Source organism: Aythya ferina (assembly GCF_964211825.1).
Source record: "Aythya ferina genome assembly, chromosome: 2".
Taxonomy (NCBI): Eukaryota; Metazoa; Chordata; class Aves; order Anseriformes; family Anatidae; genus Aythya; species Aythya ferina.
This window is the reverse complement of record NC_140297.1, coordinates 138,995,801-139,015,789: the sequence shown is the minus strand read 5'-3', so window position 1 is coordinate 139,015,789 and position 19,989 is coordinate 138,995,801. Positions and strand designations below refer to the sequence as shown.

Below are 19,989 nucleotides of genomic sequence, written 5' to 3'. Positions count from 1 at the left end.
TACACTTTAGTAAAAGCTGAGTGACCAATTATTTGCAAAAAATCCTCCCCCAAAAACGCACTAAACAGAAGTCTGTCCTGTGGAGATGCAGAAGTATTGTCCACTGGAGATGCAGACTTCCATGCAGCAACAGAAGCTCTAATGAATTACTTCCATATCACTGTCTGTATGTATTATTACTATGCTACCACATACGTGGTAGCATCAGTGAGTAAAATTTAAAAGATCATCAGGATTCACAATGCTATTTTCATTTCTTCAGTACTGTGATGATGCATCCTTCATTATAAGAACACCAGATCTCCAGTAACAGAGAAAAGAATTCACTAATGTCTTTTTTTTTTTTTTTTTTTTTACCTCCACAAATGTAAATCATTGGCTGCTGCTTTGGAGGCTGAACATCCTTCTGTGAATCCATGTTCTACATAAACAAAAAAAAACAAAATATACACAGTTTTTTTTTTAAGAGGCATACATAAATATTGAAACATCTCCATCAAAAGTCAGCAGAATATGAAAAACTCTTCAAAGTAAATACAAATTCCATCTGTATTTGACCAACATAGGATGACTCATCGGAAGAGACTTCAGAAACTTATCTGGTCCAGCTGCCTTCTTAAAATAGTGTGATCAGGTTGCACTGAGCTTCACCAACTGGGTGTTGAAAAAAAACTCCAAAAATGGAATCTATACATCATTTTGTATTAAAGATAATTTTAAACACAAAAGGTAAATAAATATTATTTTCTTTCCTCCCTTCAACCCTGATGGAAACAGAAAAATAAAACAATTCATGTACCATTCATTTAACGGCCACACTATCATGAACAAGATAAATCTTGTTGGAGAGCAGAAAAAAGGCAACAACACTAGCTAACCTAATTCTAATTTCACGGATTATAAATCCTGGGAACAGACTGTAGGCAAGATAATAATAGGCATTTACATAAATAAAGAGGGGCCATATAGAATAAATTCCACCCTCAAACCCCCAAGATAGGTCTCTATACTTTCAAGCGTCTCTTAGTGCTCTATTGTAATGGTTTAAGTTGTTCAGGCTTATTTAGAGGCAAGTATTCCCTCAAGTTATCAGACAACAATTATGTCTACTCCACAAACATTTAATGGAGTTTTAAGTAATTCCACATAAATATGTTTGCAAGCATCAAGGTTTTTACAACAGAGATAGCAGATGTTTTTTCTCCCACTCAGACTAAGATAGATGAATATCTCTTTGTAAGTTTTTGAGGTTGTTGTTTCTGAGCCCACTGACATAGAGGATAGGAACTCCTAGCTATTATGTCATTAAATGGCCTTCACAGTGCTTCCTCCTGAGCACGAGTCCTGGACACTTTCACTTAATTCCCTGGTATATTTCCCTGATCTTCAGTTTCTTCCAGTATAAATGCATTTGGGGCTTAAGGGTAGAAGCACAGGCTTGACATAAACAGTTCATCTTTTGCTTAAAAGAGTCTGATCAGCAGGTGCCAAACCCCCTCATTAAAACAAAACAAAACAACACTATGCCGTTCCATTCTGGGTAACTGAATTAGTTAAACTCTACAGCTTTTAAGTAAGGTTTTGCTCTACTGTTATCACAGTGGCACTTTAAAACACACATATTATAGTCTTATTGTGTCACAAGCTATATATAGTCAGGGTTGGCAGTCATCCCTTGGCACTTGAGAAGAGCAGTACCTTCAAAGCGAGCCAGACTCAGGAGGCCCAACTACCACAGTTACATCTGAAGGCTGAACTGCCACAGTTACAGTTAACTGGAGGCAGTGCTGGCCATGCAGCACAACAACACAGCTGCAGGAGACAGCAGCGAACTACAGCTCTGCATTTTGCAGGGTAGCATCACCATTTCGCTAGCGTTCACACCCCCAGCAGCTAAAGCACAAGCTGGCACAGCCAGAAGGCACACAGACAGACCTGCGTGCTCCGAGCACTACGGGGCACACCACAACTCACCACGAGGACGCGGAGCTCCAGTCACAGTCCCCGAGCCCTCCAGGCGTACCTGCGGGAGAAACAAACGCGGTCCTTAGTGTCTCGCTGAGGGCAGGCTGCCCTCCTCGCAGCCCCATAAACACCCTCTTGAACCCCACAGGGATTTTAAGGAAGCCTCCCCGCTCACCCCAGCCACGAAGGGAACCGCGGCGCTCCTCGGCCTCTCGGCGCCGGCTGATGACGGCGCGGCGCCGCCTCCCCTCAGAGCGGGCGGCCCGGGAGCGCCGCCGGGTGGCCGGAGCGAGCCCGGCGCCTGCTGAGGGAACCTGAGGGGGCTCCTCCGCGCCCGTCCCGAGGCCTCAGTGCTTTGGGACAAAATATTTTTTAGTTGTCCGTCCCCAGCCTCTGTCTGTTCAGACTCAGCCAAAAATCCTGCTGCAGCTCGCGCCGTGCCACCGCAGAGTTTGAAGCCGCTGCGGTGTCTCACCTCACGGCCCTTGTTGTTTTCAGAAGCACTTTAAAGGTCCTCAGATAGAGCTAAATTTGGTACCTTGCTGTGTGTATTTCTTCTTTAAACAAAATTTACAATTTATGATGCTATACATTTTAATTGCAGGATCGTATTATGGAAGAGGTTCAAATTTGGGTGATTCCAGCATCCTGAGCCGAAATATTCCAGCATACTGAACCAAAATAGCACAGCCAAAATACGAAACAATACCAGGTACTTGCTTAGTCCATGCTGGTGTAAATGACAAATGTTCAGTAGGCATTTTATAGACTGTTTTCTTTACTCAATTTCACAAGAATTTCACCTCTGGAAATCGTTTAACAAATACTTTTTCGTAAATATTCTGATTTAATGACTTCATCATTCAGGAGACTTCCTTGTTTAAGGAAATGTTTCTGAATGATGAATAAAATGCTATTTCTCAATACTGAAAAAAAGTAAAGACTCTTTCCGAATACTGAATAAAAATTGTTTCCTGAGGAACAAAATGGGTTGATACCACACGAGTTTACCAGTTATAACTTACTGATGCTCTCATAGTAGCAAATCACCTTCATTTGTTACCCTGTAGTTTACCTAAAATTAACTTGGGGAACAATAAATATTGGCGGTTTTCCTAATTTTGTATTTAAGTTACACGTAATAAAAATACGTTCAAGATTTTAGACAGCTCGCCTGTTTTTTCCACGCTGCTGAGTATAAATAAAGCTAAATATAAATTATGAGTGCTAGAATAAAACACATGCAAGCGAAACGACAGGTGAAAGGCAGCGCTATTCGTCCTGATTTTCACTCCCCCAAATTTACTGCCCGTGTCCTCTTCGCCACGGTTTTCCTGGTGCGAAGAGCTTTAAGCAGAGGAGAAAATAAAGCCTGAACCATAGCTTCACTTGGTAATGCATATCAAGTAATTAACATCAGAGAAGTAAACAAATAAAAATCAACCGATTTCTCTGGACTTTTTTTTTTTTTTTTTTTTTTTAGAGACGGATTTGTCAAGACGATACTGTAAAACTGGTTTACTAATTATACTGCCATGAAAAAGAAAATTAAAGTTAATTATGTGAAAACAAAGTCTCAAAGAAATCACGCAATTGCTTGATTGTTGCTATCGTTTAACTGTTCCCTCGGAAAAAAAAATAGGTTTTATCAGGTGCCTCGGTTCCTTGCTCCGTTTCTGTCAAAGCCAAGAGCAGCGCTGTCGCGATAGAGCCCCGCTTTGAAGGGCTGATAAACACCAGTCCGAGGGTGTTCCGAGGGCTGGGAGCATATGGGACATGTCTGCTGTCCCCATAGAGGAAAAAACTCCGGGGGAATAACCCCAGAAGAAGGGTTCGTGGCTGCGGGCTGAGGTGCGCAGAGTGCTCGGGGGATGGCAAGGCGCTCGTAGCCTGCCCGTCAGGGTATCGCGGACTCTCTCGCATTATTTCGTTTTAAAATTTACGTTCTCAGGCTTTTTCTGCCCGCATGTGCCGCATTTTGTTAAATGGTGCTGTTTGGTGTGAGGTTTCTGTATGTCGCATTAAACACTGTAACTATAATTTGTTAAATTCCCTGGATGTTTTTTCACCACAGCAAGCTGCCCCTTTCACAGAAAAAGCATTTTTTTTTTTCCTATAGATAAACACAACTATTAGAGAAATAAATTCTCCTGATACATGTGAAATAGATACTACTACACAAAGCCCTTTGGGAAATCAATTCCTCTTCAATCAGTTTCTATTAATTTCTCCCTGTAAAATGGAAGCCTCTGGCATATTTCTCCCTTTCTCTTTTTATCCGTAACGGTTACCTTTTAGCCACATAAAACCGTACTCTTTATATACAAATATCCTCATTTCCCCCACTTTGGATGGGCAGTTTTTAAATTCGCCTTTCTTCGGGCTCCCTTTGGCTGCGAGGCTTCACCGCCCCGTGAACGGGCTCCGAGCGGCGGGGCAGAGCCCGCCCAGCCCACGAACTGGAAGTACGGCTGAATTTCGGCGTTAATTTAGAAAGCTTCTAGTTTGCTGCTTTGGGTGTAGGCATTACTCTTAGTCACGCACAACAGTTTAAAATCTTTCTCATCTGATGTCGTTTCTGGTGGAGGAAATAAAAAGTAAACAGGGGGAAGAAACATAAAAATTAGAGGTAACCTGTGGTAAATCTCGTCTCAACGAGGTGAGGGAGAATGATACCCAGAAGGAGGAGGACACAATAACAATTTATTCGGCCTCTGTGTGGCAAGCAGAGGCTTTCCCTGCTCCTTTTCCTCGCTGCTGCGAGGCCCGTGGCTCCCCCCGCCCGCTGTGGAGCCCCCAGGTGTGTGGGTGTGTGCAGCCGCACCGAGCTCGGGAAACGCAGGCACCCAATTACTCATTTTTAAATGTACAGTTTCAGTAAAAACACGGCAAAACCTAGGCGTCATCACTGGCATCTCCCACCCGACTGACAGGTGATTTAACCGAGGCAAACACTCCGTGATTATCTCGTTCCCGAGCCGCCGGGTACAAACGCGCTAATTAATGTGAATTAATTGGCACCCTTACAAGTCAAGCTTAAAGGTGAGGGTGCAGATAACGTTCTGCATCTGTGAAAGGCTGGCCGTGACTGACCAGCGCCTGTGAAGGGCTCTCTTCAGCCCTCACCCCCCACTCCTCTCCTGAGGAGAAGCAGAAGGGCTCTGGCAGAGGCGGGAACGCTTCGCCCCCAGCATCTCCTGAGGAGAGGCAGAAAGGGGGAGCTGAGGGAGAGAGCCACACCATCGGGGCGATCTTATGGTGGGCTGATTGCATTGAGGTGTAAACGTGAGGGGGAAGGCGAGCCTCACGCCGCGGAGCGGGCTCTCCTCAGGCCCCCGCTCCGAGGCGGTTGGTAAAGGCGGGCGGTTCAAACCCAAGCGAGGGAAAGCAGCGGCGGTGGCTGCACGCGAGGAGCCGCTTGGCTTCCCTCCACCCACAGCGGCTCCTCGCCAAGGGCAACGGGCTCGGGAGTCGGGAGCCGCTGAGGCGGCAGGATCCCCGCCTTCTCCAGCCAGCAAGCCCGGGGCGAGGTTGGGCGTCGCCTTCGCCTTCCCCTCAGGGAGCCCCGCCGGCCTCTGCCCGGCGGTTTGCCCCGTGAGGGGGTGAAGCTGTTGCTTTGCTCGTGTCCGACATTGCAGGTGACCGAGAGGCCCCCGAGCGCTAAGTAGCCGTCAGTTTTCTTCCTCGCTGGGTAATTAGGCGTTACAGTGAAAGCATCTATGTAAACTCTCTCAGCTGTCACCAAGCTACTGGGTAACGTTGCTCTTGTAACTCTCTCTTCTACCCACGCCCTTCCCCGCTTTAGGTTGTCGGTAGGGGTAAATTGTGCTCCGAATACGGTACCTTTGCTTTGGAAGAGCTCAAATTGCTTCGCAAATTAGGGTAAGTTACCCCCATCTCACACACAGGACTGAACTATGCTATAGTATTGACGGCTTCTCTGGGTTTAGATCTGGGAGCTCGAAGAGCAGCTTTCAGATAAAAACCACTTTTCTTGCAGATATCATCTTTATTTAAAAAGCTCAGAAAGCAGTCTTGTACCACCAAAACTTTCTATTTCTATCTGGTTTTGTTAACGTGACGATCAGTGACAAATAAGGACAGAAAGCATCTTGTTAGAAACAAAAGTGTTCAGCCTCTGTTACTAAGGAATGTAAATTAGCATCTAGAACTGGGGTAATTCCCTCTTGGAACTCACACCTATGTTATGGGTATTACTTACACCGTCTTTTAGTAACAAACGTTTTTTTTCCCCCTTAGGATGCTTTGTAAAACCTAGGCTTGTCAGATATAATTCCAGGTCTAAATATCCGAATCCTGTCTGTAATTTAATTTGGGTTTCTGAGCATGAAGTAATTTATTCTGTAAACTGCTGTGAAGTTTGCTGATGACTTCTGGATTTGAGGACTACAGAATTAATAATAGATACCAGAGAAATGGATGGAGAAGAAACTACACTTAGCAGATATGCATTTTATTCCTCTCTCTGTAACAGACTTGAAATGTGACTAGTATTTTTTTTTTTTCCTGATGTGTCTATTTCCTGATGCCTAAAATAAGGGTAAGAATACTTCCATAAAATTATTTCAAGATCCTCAAATGAAAAGGGTTTGATATTACGTATCAAAACAAGTAGCTCAAACGTTTCTCCCGATAAGAAGAGAAAGTGCTTATAAAGTGCTAAACAAGCCTCTGAAAGTTTTACTAGGTACCTTCCTCTTATGAGTGTAAATAGCATCTCACTGTGTTATGAGGTATGATCGGCAGCTCTGAAAGGCTTTCCCTTTCACTTTTTTTTTTTTTTTTTAAATGAGACATTGTGTTTAATTAAATCTTAACTTTCAAGAGTAACATGCTTGGAAAAGAGTATTTATGCAAAACTAAGGTGTATACTGGGATCTGTCGTAAAGAATTACATACTGAGGGTCTGTATTGCGGTGTCTTCCCTAAAAATTTTCAGAGGTCTCACGCCTTCGATATAGGAAGCTCACAAGCGTCTCCTGCTGGACGCTGGCATACTGACAGCGTATTTTTGGCTGCTGCTTAAGGTTGCAGCGCGGCTTTTCCTTTAACTGTGCCATTCTGACCTCTCCTACAACTGTAGAAACTTCCTCCCCGGTGATTTTATGCTATTTAAAACACAAGCGAGTTTAAATAAATACTTTAAAGTTGTAATATTTAAAATATACTCTACTCTCAACTGTTCATAAGATTAAATAATTTCTCCCCTGGAATGTCTGAGAACAAAACTGCAAGTGTGTGTTTCCCTTCTATTATTTCTTCATCTTGCTGCCTGAACATTAAGTTTGCAAACCTGCAGGCCCATACATTTTTTGTTAAATGCATGTATAGTTAAACTGTCTAAAGAAAATATTAATGTTTTTAAAGGTAAGTGTGGTGTGTTTCTTTTTGGTGGCATTGAAAACTTGAGCTTCTGTCTCTAAACAACTTTCAAAATGATCTGTCCATCAGTATTTTTGGTAGGAAAATCTCTTGGTCACATTTGTTAACTAACTGTGGTTCACCAAAATTCCTCATGGAAAGTGAGGCCTCTACTCTTTTTGTATTTTACAAAAAGATCATGCCACGTTTTTAGTACTGGTATCTTATACCTCTTCCTTGTGAATAATCAGATGAAGAGCAGCGGTGAACTAAAAAGGCTTTTTATATCTCCTCTACTTTTTTTTTTTTTTTTTAATATTGCCTTTCAGTTTGTTTTACAGCATTTTCAGCCTATTACCTATGATGTTGAAAAGCTATGCAGGTGAAATGCTAGACACTACGTGGAGTTGGTCCTGCACTATCGCTAAAGTTATCCTTAATCCATGTAATAACTAGCCTGAAGCAATGCCCCTCATGTGTCCTATTTGCATTGCCTCTTAATTCACCAAACTAAAAGAGTGAATGAGGAAAAAGGCAGGGAAAACACTTACAGAAGTAAGCTACTATAATAATGTGAAAATAAGGTACTCGTAGAGGTAAATGGGAGAGGGAAAGGAAGCAGGCCAGGCTTCTGTCTTTGTTTTGTAATTATACTTACATATGTTTCTTTCCTTGAAGAGTTCTTCTCAATTACACACTTTATTTTTTTTTTTTGTTTTAAATGTTTGATTTCATACTGACCTCAGCATGGTTCCACAGACCTTTAAGGCGAATTCTAATCTGTTGAATATCCTGTTCCTCTGAATTTGTCTACGTTGCGATTTGCTTGCTGTAGACAGCAAAAAAAAAAAAAAAAAAAAAAACACCACACAAAAAAAAAAACAAACAACTTTGTATATCACAAAGATCTTACAGCGTGCCTTCATCATAGGTCAAAAAAATATTAATTAAATGACCTGAGATCATCTCCTCCCCAGCAGTTCAGGTTTCCATTGCTTGTATCTGGTAGCCTAGGGCCTGTCTAGGTCAGTACTGTTGGGTTATTAATGATGTCTTAATGTTTGGTGTTTAAGCCACCGATAAATGTTCCAATTTTTGTCTGGTCTGAACATGCCTTACTAAAAGCTGCTACTTCAGACTTCGAGGGTCCTTGGATGTTGATGTGAACTACTATGGTTTCTGAGAGAACAACCCTCATGCTGGTATTATTCACATCTTTTTGGTTACTTTTTGTGTGCATAAAGCAGTAACCTATTGCCATTTGGGGTAGGGTGGAGAAACGGCATGTTTGAATGGCAAAAATCATTGTCTGTTTACTTATGGGTGTATCAGCTCTTTGTAGTTTTTGGGGGAAAACTTAAAGCTTTTGTGTTTACTAAGTTTAATGTAGAAAGTTTATGTGCATGGTGAGAGGATGTATAATCCATCAGTTTCTTTGAAGTTTAAATCTTCTGAACACTTAGTTTATCCACAGAACAGTGCACAAGCAGATACCTTATTTACAAAGTAATATTTGCATGTTAAAACAGATGAGAATGCAGTGGTTGATATGTAACTGGAGGAAAAACTTTATTCCATCCAGGGACCATAGGATCTAAATAATAGGGAGACCTGTAGACTTGTCATTTCATGATCTTTCCTCTCTTTTTTCTTTAGACAAAAGGCAAGATTTCGTTAATTAATCTGTTATCAGACTTTCCACTATTTCTTGAGGACTAAACTGTTAGTGATTGCATGAATCAATAGCACAACAATGATTTTTTTTTTTTAAAGTAATTATTTAAAACAAAACAAAAAAAACAACAACCAAAAAAAACAGTACCCTGACCCTACTGGTATGAGGGGGAGTTCTGTCTCTGACTTCAGTGTAAATGGGACTCTCGTTGCTGTGTTGCTTATTTGAAGGTTTTTCATTGTGTGAACGTTATCAGATTAATCAGCTAACTGAAAAGAAATTTTAATTTCCCTTGCTTATGATATAGCATACATTTTATTAGCTCATTCTAACAACCTATTTGGTTGCAATTTACCATTGTGATCATGTTTAAGCATTGTTTCTATTAAGCCTAATGAAAATTATTTTAAAGTCTCTATCTTGGTAGATTTATTGAAGACTTTTTCACTGTTCCAGGTGTCTTTTGGTGACTACTTCTACTGTTTGTTTCAGAAATAACACTGGTATCTTTATTCACAGAGCCAAAGTCCCAATCAGAAGATGTCAGACAGTCACTCAATAACGTTCAATATTCTGAAAAGAAATAGGCTAACATCTCCCAGCAGCAATTTTAGATACTCTGATTTTAAAGACACCCGTTCCCCTTCAGTGTTTATGGACAATGATCCTGAAGCAGAACATACAGAAACACCGAGTGCAACAAGTTTATCTTCTCTGCAAGAGCATTCTGACCATATTCGCACAAACACCCTCTGGTCCGTATCATCATCTATTGAAAAAGAAATGAATTCTATCTCCTTATCAGAAAGAAGAGAAGCAAATAGAAGTACAGATATTTTTGAAACTCCTAAAGCGAGTAGAAAAGGCTTCTTGCTACGCAGGAGACTGCTTTTATCCAAGGCTGCTCCAGCTGGCACACCTGCAGGATCCTGTGAAAGACAAGCTAGCCCTTCAGGAAGCGGTAGGAAAAAACTATTCTCTTGTGTTTTGAGCTCTGAAGAAAAACCTTCACAAATTGCTTCAGGTTCTTCAAAAGAAAACAGTTGCAAACACCTGACAAGTAGCACTTCAAAAATAGAGGACTCTAGTCCTAATGTCCCCAAACGGAGACTGTCATTTTCTCAACAAAGGAGTTCTACGCTAGATGAGACCAAAAGTAAGGACCCCTTATCACTAGAAACAGAATGTTTATCACCAATTCAGTGTAAGGATGCTTGTGTTAGTAACGCTAGTGAATTTGGTGAGAGTGTTAATGAGGGGTTGCTTCAGACCCCTACTTACAGTGCATTACCTGAGGCCAATGAGAATAAGTTACTGACTACTGTTGATAGGCTTGTAGAGAACTTTAACTTTGAACTGTGTAATAGAAACACTCCCCCTGTTAAACTGACCAGTTACCCAAGTCTTTCAACACCTGAGGACAGCGGATATAATTCACTTCAACTAGACAAATCAGGAGACTTATCGTCTGATTATGAGGGTTCTTTCCAAGAGTCATGTCAAAAACATAAAGAAGATTCCAAAATTCAAGGCAGTAAAAGAAAAGCAAGAAAGCTTGAGCGAGTTAGAAGGTTATCCACTCTTCGGGAACAGGGCTCGCAGTCAGAGACAGAAGATCATTATGGCAGTCCTTCTAATTCAGAATATATGCTAACAGAAGAAAGAAATGTCAGCGAAGACCACGGGGTAGCTCTAAAAGAACAGACAAGTGAAGACTTAATTGTAAATTATACAGATCTCTCCAGAACTCCAGCTCTGCAAGTAGTCCATGAAATTTGCTTGCAAAGAAAAAGATCAGACCAAAATCAAGTATCAAAGAATATTAATGGAACAGAAATACTTGCATTAGAACACGTTCTTTCTGGACTTATTGGCAAGAAAATGGGCCTTGAAAAATTAGATATTTTAACTGAATTAAAATACAGAAACTTAAAACACATTCTTGCTATAGTTTTAGGTGCTTTGACAGTGGAAAGTCTCTGCAGGTAGGTACTACTGCTGTTCCCACTCCCCATGCCCAAAATGTTGAAAATGCATTTCTGATAATAAATTAGAATAATTTTTGGAATAATTGGGATCGTCAATAGAATTTTCCTCAAATTAAGGAAATCAGAAGGGGTTTGTCACTGGGGCAATCAAGCGGTTCTTTCTATGTTGTTCTAAAAATACATTTGAGGGAGGAGTTGGGGGAAAAAGGAGGGGATTAACAAACTTAAAACTATTATAGTACTTGTAAATTTTAACACATTACCATTTTTTTATTTTTATTATTTATTTATTTATTTTTTTTAGAATCTGGGGAGTCAGTTCTTCTCATTAGAGGTTTCCTAATAATGCATGGAACTCAGAACACGTTTTCTAGATTTCTCTTGCAAATTTGATTTCCTCAGTCACTTTTAAGCACAAAGACAAAAATGCTCAAAGAATATTGCCTCACGGGTAAAGTTCTGGATTCATTTGAAATCAACAGAAATTGTCACTTACTTCAAAGGAACCAAAAGTGCCATGTGTTACTAGTTACAAAGGGAATGTGTAGAAGTATAATGGCACAGATTTTTAGAGGACTTAATACATAAAAATGTGACTTTAGGAATAAAAATGAAGTGTCTTATGTGTAGAGAAGAAACATCTGATTTTGTAAGCCAAAGATATGTTGTGTTATTTATATTGCAGTCATTCACTAGATTTGTCTATGTATTTATGAACAATGGTGTGGAATACATTAAGTTTGTTTCATGACAGTACAGTGAACTCCGCTAATATATAGCAATAGTCTGTAAAACGACCAAAATAGTACGTGAAATCATGCAAAAAAAAAAAAAAAATCTGAAAAAGGTAATTCTACTGTTATGGCTTCTGTGCTACCCTGTGAAAGTGGATAATTTTTTAAATTCATTTGTTCCAGCATTTGGAAAGTAAGCAAAAACTGGCGTGAAATCATTGTACAAGATAAAAGTGCAGATAAGAGGAGAAAGTTGTACATAAAGCAGCTGAAGGAAGAAGCTGGGGTAAGGCTTGTCTCAAAGGTAATATTTTTCATGCATGAACAAATGCAGGTCAGAGGAAAGAGTAAAGATCTTGCAAAACTATAGAAAGGTAGCTGATAGCAACAGTTCTAACTAGGGTATGTAAAAGATTCTGACATGAGATTGTCATTGCTTTTATTTCTTCTTTTTCATCTGGCCCCAGTTTGAGTAGCAGTCTTTCAATCATGTGATTTCCCCTTTCCCCAAATCCTGAGGATCTCTTCCTAAACTGATTCTGGCTTTGGATCTTAAACTCTGTTTATACCTTTGTGTCATGCTGTTGCTCATTTCCCATTTCACTGTAGTCCATTAGAACCCACTCTGGGCTACTTCCCAAATGTTTTCAGTACTGCTTGTTGCTGAGCTTCTTTGTGGTGTACTTCTGAGCATATAGATCATATAGATTTATATCATAGATGATCTAGATCGTCACAGAGCATATAGAAGAGCATATAGATCACTTGTTTTTAAGGAGTTTCTTGAAAAAGTAGCATAGTATTAATAGGAGTATTTTTTTTTTTTTTTTAAGAAATCCTCCACATGTACACGCAACACTTCAGGATAACCTTGCTTTAACTGTGACAAAACTGTTTGATCACTTAATGCTTGATATTGAGAGGTATCCTAATTCAGAAATATAAGGATCAGTAGCGAGTAACCAAGTGCTAAAGACTGGCTTCTTTACCTGCTCATGGGGCTTTGTTTTTAATGGTTCCTATCTTGTCCCCTTACTAAATACAAACTTCTAATGGGAAATACAGGCACTATACATCACTTTCATTTTTAATGTGTTGTTGCAGGGGAAAACCTAAAATATGAAGCAAAACACAGTTGCAAATTCTAAATTAAATAAAACCCTGATGTGCCTCCTTTTCTTTTTCTTTCTTTTTTTTTTCTTATAATTATCAATCATAACAGGAATATTTATTGAAAGCTGAAGATGCTGCCACAAGACTTAATGTTCTCAACAGATCTGCTCTAAGGCCTGTTCAGGCTCAAGCCAGAACTCCTGTACAAACACCGCCTTCTCGCATTGAAGTTACTCCCAGGAGATGTAATTCTGTTCCCCAATTAACTACTAGACAGGAAGAATACATAAAAGTAGGTCTCTAACACACTCTTAATTTTGGGGCTTTGGAAAACTCTAAATTACAAGAACTAAGTATCTCTTGTCTCCCTCTTGCTGTAGGCTGCTAAAACACTGTTCACCGATGAAGCTCTGAAACCTTGTCCAAGATGTCAATATCCTGCAAAGTATCAATTGGTAAAGAAACGGGGGCTATGTAGCAGAGAGGCCTGTGCATTTGAGTTCTGTATTTTATGTCTGCATTCTTTCCATGGGTCAAAAGAATGTAATAGTTTATCTGCAAAACGGAAGAACAAAGAAGATGCTCCTCCAGGAAGTGCCCAAAGCAAAAGAAATTTAAAAAGACTTTAAATTTGTAAGGCATGCAAGTCCTTACACTTGATTCTTTTTACCTTCTCCTGAATTCCCAGTCTTGTTCATATTCTTAAGTATGCACATTTTGAAAGTCTAATTTGTTGTGTTTTTGCTGATTTATCAAGATAATTTCTCATGTATGCATCTTAATTGTTCAGTATATTTTATGGTTATGAAAAAAGTGAGTATTTTAAAACATTTTATGTATTCTTTTACCTGTCATGTAGTAGTTAGGCACTTACTAACATCTTAAGTATTCAATAAAGTATCTTAAATGTAGTCTTCAGTATCTAGCTTACAGCATCTCATAGGTGTTTAAAAATGTGATTCTTGTCTTAATGACAAATTAAAGAAAAAACATTTTTTTTCTTTAAAATTGGGGATTTATTTATTGTTCACTTCAATTTACAGTAAATCTTTAAAAAAATCTGTTAAAGTTGGACCTTAAGTACACATGCAAGAGATACTTCTACCTTTTATAAATGGTGATACCTCACAAGCAAATTATTCGTTGTCTGTGTTTTATATCTGAATAATTAGAATAATGATTCTGTTGTTTTTAACCTCTACAGTGCAAGTCAATAGAAGAGGAATCTAAATCAAGGTGATGCTCTGTTTGGTTATACTGGTTTTCATGGCATTTTTCTCTCTCTTGAAAACTTCAAGTGACATAATATGTATCTAAATAAGCTGTTGTGTTACTCTTTTGATGTGAACTTGTGCTGTATACTTAGACTTAAATTTAGCTCCCAGATACTGGGTCATTTTCATACTTTTTCCTTGAGTTAAAGGACAGAAATATTCCTTTCTCCATCTGTAGACTTAAAGGAAATTTACTGATCTAGCACTTGAACAAAATATACTGACCATCTGCAGAAAAATAACTCAATCTGTCTCCCAGATTAAGTGAATTTCATGTTTGCCCTAGTAATTTTAAACAACTTGAAATACAGGCAACACAGTACTTACTGCATGAAGATATAATGTCAATTTACATCTCAAATTGTCATTTTTCTACTTGCCATTTCAAGGATTTTTTTTTGTCACAAACATCTTGTAGAGTGTTTATAGTCAGGTTTTCCCTGCCCCCCAGCCTCCCTTTTTTTGTCTTGTGTTTTGATTGTGACTTTGTAATTTTACTCTGTGTATTTGTAGGTAAGCCTTAGCTCTAGGCTGTATTAAAAAAGCATCTTGATAAAATGGGCTTTCAACTAAGTTATAATCTGTATGTTCGCTTGTCTTCATATTTATTTATTCACATATCTGTTACTTTTATAGTCTAAAAAACATGAATTGGAACTTCAGGTGCTTTTTCCCCTTCCGCACCATCTGTGGATATTTAAGAGAAATGAACTGAGATAATTCAGTTCAAGATGTTCTAGCAACCTAATTTCCTATTTCTCATTTCTAACTGTTACAATTTGGTTAGTCCTTGTAGCATATTTGATTTTGGGGATAGTGCTAGTAGTTCCAGACAGCAGTTCCACACAGCATTTGGAAGGAGGAGGTAAAATACGGTAAGTAAAATGTCATAGTTTTAGTACTAACCTTATTAACCAAGCATAACAACATTAAAGAAGGGATCAACTCGAGCATCTGGCAGAAAATCATGTTTACTCTGTTAATTATCAACAATTTAATTCCATGCTCATTTGCATTCTGTTAAGCCTTTACGTTATTCTTGTCTAGGGTTAGATTGGTGGCTCTTGAACTGGAAGACTGAAAGAGGAGACTACATAAAGCCTCTTCTGAGGGGGATAACTCAGGAGAAGGATTCTGGGGCAAGCCAGGAAACTTAGGGTTACCTGTATACATAGTTTTGATTTAGGAAGAATTCAAAATAATTACAAAGAAGGTGATGGCAAATGGGGAAAATAGCTAAGTTATTTGATTTAATATTTGTATTTTTTGTTTTGAACTTTGTGTTCAAGGTCTAGTTGAAAGTTAATTTGAAAGCTAATTGTATTGGTTCTTTTTTAATTTTTAGGTACAAAATAAACACTTCTAAAATAGATAGTAGTTTCAATGAAAGTTTACATTCACAGGATGAAGCGGAACTTCCTGTGTAGAAAGTTGTATTATGCAAGATTCTGATTACATGTAATTTGTAACTTTGCAATAACTTCATTTGGTTTAGCGTTTGTTGATAGTTGTCATCAAACTATCAGATAAAATAGGGGATGGTAGTAGCTGCACTGCAGAATAAGTACAGCATATCAAACCATGCCAGAGTGCTATACCCATTGCTACATTTTTCCTTTGCTAAATATCAATTTACCCTGTCTCTAACATTAAAAAAAAAAAAAAGCCTTAAATGCATCCTTGAAATTAGTGGGAGATTTATCACAGATGCTGAGATGATTTAGCTCACTGTTCTGATATGCAGTATTTTAGCCTAATTTGGAAATATGGGAAGAGAGCAAGTCTAGTGTTAATTACTTTAGCAATATTTCTCAAAGTATTTGAGAAATGTATTTAGTATTATTTACTATTTATATTTTATATTTATATCAATATTTTTATTAATTTATTATTAGTATTTAGGTGCACCTAAAATAGGTGCACCTGTTTCAAGCAACCACCTTTGGATGGAAAACCATATGTGAGCTTAAGAACCAGTTCCATTAAGTTAAAACATACCTAACAAAAGTTCTGCTAAGAGATATGAATTTATACAAAAAGTTTGGTTTTACTAAATCTGAATAATTCACTAAGAACAGGGCTGGCAAATTGGTTCTGTATGGCTGTTATTCCAACTTTATAAAATAAAACGGTCCATGAGTGTGAGGGTGTCCAGGGATTCATGCCCAACATCTCTTTTTCCTACTGGACTAAATTAATTTTTGGAGACCTGGACCTGATACTTGTTCAGTACTGCTGCAGCTTTAATGACTAGTTTTTCAGGTACTAGCACCACTTTCTAGTATAGAGAAAAAGGATGCAAAATTCCTCCTTGAGTAGAAGCAGTAGGATGAGTATGGTCGAGAATTTCCTAAAGTATTCTGCCTATGATTATTCTCCAGTTGCAGAATTTTTGTTTTAGTAATAAGAGTGTGGGAAAGGGAGGAATGAATTGTCTTTCACTCTGAAAGACATGGATAATAAGGTTAAAATTAATGTCTAATAAAATATAGTATTGGTTCATGTATTTGCTGCTGAATTTTTTCATTGACATTTCCCTTTGGACAGGCATGTTCTCCAGTGGGAGGAGCAATACTGCCTACAAAAAGATGTCCAAGGAGTGCACTTAGATTTCTGAAGGTGATGGCTTGAGCCAAAACTGTGGGTTTGAATTCTAAACAAGATTTCTTAGAAATAACCTTGGTCTGCTGACAGACCTTGCCTTAACAGTCATACATCATAAATCTTTTTAAGTAGCAGCTATAAACTTCAAGCGGTCTCTGAGAGGGAAATTGAAATGACTTTAAGTCTCTGATCATTCTTTCTTAGGTGACAAGGAACTTGAGGAAAATTGTTATAAATTTTTCTAATTGTTTATAGCACAGAGAACATTACTATGTTTTACCACTAACTCTAGCTAAAAATGGTAAGAAAAGTTATTTACTAAATTAAGGAGCTCACCAACATCTGTCAGATTTTCCTTTTCTATATATTGGTTATTCATCTGTACCCTTTGGTAATTTAGACTACTTAGGTTAATTTTAATACAAGAACTAATTCCCTTTCCTTGTTTTCATAGGCACATGAAGAAAAGCAGGAATAACAGATTAGAAAGGGACTCCTGGTTCCTGGAGTCTAGTGCTGAGCTCGTGTCAACTCATGAGGCTCTGTCTTAAAATTGGATAGAATCCCATCTAATTACCTTTATATTGGAGGTCTATTCCAGATTGCTCTACTAGTCACTTAGCCAGTTGCCTTTTTTCAACGTTGCCATTAAAACAGCTGTTTGATGCATCTGTTACTCACCTCTTTTCCCCAGTGTTGTGACTATGTAATACAAATATCTTCTCACTCTTTGTATCATTGACAAAAAACAAACAAACCAAAAGAAAACACTGAACTTAATCTTATAGATACATCTTCTGTTCCTTGGATTGTTTCAATGACTCTTCATTGTTTCCATTTGAATCTATTCTTTAAGTGTGTGCAGCCAGTATTCCAGGTAAAAGCTCATCACAACCTTGAATATTATCAGTGCTTTCCTTGATCTATCAGAAATATTTGGAAATACTAACACATACTAAGAGTAGAACTTCTTTTATACAGCTTCAACACATTTGCAGTTTAGTCACTAGGTGTAGTACTCCCACATTCTTCTCTCTCAAATTTTGAAAAGATAAGATCCCAATTTCTTCCATAAATTCTTACAGAACCTTAAGTATATAACCTTGTACTTTGTACTACTAAGCTTCAGACTTTTTCTATGCTTCAGTCTTGTAGTGATTTAATGTTTTCTGTGTTTCTAATACATGTTTAAGTGCAAATTCTTTGTAGTGAATCTTAATGGATTTTTTTTTTGATGTAAAACTTATCAGATTGTTATTACTTGTCACATGCCCCAACAAAATCTAACTGCTTTTTGGGAACTGTTTATTTTTAGTTAAGCAAAAACAAAGCTTGCTTTTACTGTCTATGACTTCCTGAGCTCTGCCTTTTTTGAAATGCTCATTACAAAAAAGTTAACACTTCTATACTAATTTTTACAAGCCTCTGTACAGTATTGAAATCTGTACAAACTTGTTTGAAGCCTAAATGTTTTTAAGACCTTTTTGAGCTGAGTGCTACTGGATGATCAGTAGAGATATCAACTGTTCAGCAGATGATATGAGTGGCACGGAGTGCTGAATGAATCCATAAGCATCGGTGCTGAATAGTGGATGTTTCGTATAAAAGTGGCTCTTTACTTTAGAGACTTTTTTGTGCATCCGAGAACTAAATCTGAAAACACTTGTGTGAGGGTTGCTGAGTTATTATCTTAATTATCTATTAATTATCTTAATTCTGTGGGCACCTTCAATTTCTGGCTAATGGGATGTGGAATTTGTGCACTTCAGCTGCTCCCCTTCAGTCTTGAACCATTGTGAAAATCTGCTTCCATGGGTGTTTAAGCTTAAACACTGCATCATGACTAGAACCAGCTATTGTGGTAGAGGGATAGTAACTTCTGGCAAAAGGTGGGTAGTTAGCTGAGAAGTGTTAGTAGACTAGATAAAAACATTTGTTAGAAGCTATGCTTATCATTTGGAACTGCAGAATTAGACCTGTGCAGTGGTCTTCTACTTCAGCAGAAACATTGATTATCACCCTAAAGTGCTTCTCTTCCATAAACAGAGGACTCCAATCTCATGTTCACAGAGCAGATGTTAGTGTTCTTTAAGTCTTTAGAGTGTAGGAAATTATTCAGGGCCTGAAGAACATGCCTCACAGAATTGCTTCATTGCGACAGTACTCAAGGAGCTCAATGACTTGTCTATATATTGGTCACTGATATCCAAAATTTTTTCCTCCGCTTTGAATCCCATATATTTTTCTGGTGCATGGTCTGATGGATTAGATGCTACACAGATTGCAGCAATAGCAACAGCTTTGTTTTCAAACACAAAGATTGGTTGTGTTGAGAACATTCTCCTATCTTTCAAAATTTCTACAAGGAAAAATGCTCCTCTAAAGTGTTGGAGTTTCAGGTTCTTTCATCCTTCCTGATTCTTGTTTTCCCTTTCTCACTGTGTGCTTTTTGGAGTTCAAAAGCTATTGGTGAGATACAGTTATTCTCCAGCCTTGCTGTTTGGAAGGTGTTTCTGTCAAGAAATGGTTCAAGACTCTGAATTCTAAATGGGCACAGTAAGAAGCTTTTATTTATTTATTTTTAAATCATTGTGAAAGGCAAGATATGGATACTGTTCTCTGCTCCAAACATAAATGCTTGCTGGTGCAGTCATCTAGGTCCTATTCTGGATTTCTTCTTTAGTTTAAATAATTATCATCACCTAGAGAGAACATCAAGGAATGGACAACAAGAAAACAAACTAATTCCAGGAAATGCTTTGCTCAGTTAACTGAAATGTGAATGTGTCTCAAGGGCCAAGCTACTTTTCTCACTGTAAATAGACCTGCATTTCAACTGCACACATTCTGCTGATGAAAGCATTTTATCACAAGGGGGCACCAAAGGTTTTTGTTTCAGAAGAAAACTTTAAATTGTGTGTTATTTTTTTCTTTAACCTTTGCACACCAGCTCAACATCACAAATGCAAAATGTTTTGAATAGCTGGAAGCAAGGATGGCCGTAATTCCTGTCCCCAGGAGCTGCATACCAAAATCTTCAAATCTCCTTGGGAAGAGTGGCATCCTGGGAAGCGATTGAGAGGGTATTATTTCTTCAGAGCTTCCTTTGCAGGGTGGGCACACTGCCAGGTCCTACAGCAACCAGGCAAGGTTGGCCTGAACAGGCTCCATTCCTCTGTCTCAGCCACAGACTTGATCATCCAGCAGTCCCTATGCCAGCCTGGTGCTGGCTGCAAAATGTAACTGTCCATCAC

At 38.5% G+C, this 19,989-nt stretch overlaps 1 protein-coding gene across 2 annotated transcripts; it reads left to right on the top strand.

Moving 5' to 3' along the window:
* The first annotated feature begins 5,021 nt into the window (after positions 1–5,021).
* On the top strand, positions 5,022–14,236 carry FBXO43 (F-box protein 43). 2 transcript variants are annotated; one of them, XM_084510560.1, is made up of 7 exons: positions 5,029–5,656; positions 5,771–5,847; positions 9,542–11,007; positions 11,928–12,030; positions 12,967–13,149; positions 13,238–13,312; positions 14,062–14,236. In XM_084510560.1, the coding sequence occupies exons 3-7, from the start codon at positions 9,563–9,565 to the stop codon at positions 14,095–14,097; spliced, it is 1,842 nt and encodes a 613-aa protein (XP_084366686.1). In that variant the 5' UTR covers positions 5,029–5,656; positions 5,771–5,847; positions 9,542–9,562; the 3' UTR covers positions 14,098–14,236. The 2 variants fall into 2 exon arrangements, with proteins under 2 accessions (XP_084366685.1, XP_084366686.1); XM_084510559.1 differs by lacking the exon at positions 14,062–14,236 and having other exon boundaries at positions 5,022–5,656; positions 13,238–13,993.
* The last annotated feature ends 5,753 nt before the right edge of the window (positions 14,237–19,989 follow it).

What these genes read in the sequence shown, in the direction of transcription:
- FBXO43 (XM_084510559.1), top strand. Translation starts at nt 9,563, where the DNA reads ATGTCAGACAGTCACTCAATAACGTTCAATATTCTGAAAAGAAATAGG. An exon ending in ACAGTGGAAAGTCTCTGCAG is followed by an intron (nt 11,008 to 11,927) that starts GTAGGTACTACT and finishes CATTTGTTCCAG; the next exon opens with CATTTGGAAAGTAAGCAAAA. An exon ending in AGCTGAAGGAAGAAGCTGGG is followed by an intron (nt 12,031 to 12,966) that starts GTAAGGCTTGTC and finishes CAATCATAACAG; the next exon opens with GAATATTTATTGAAAGCTGA.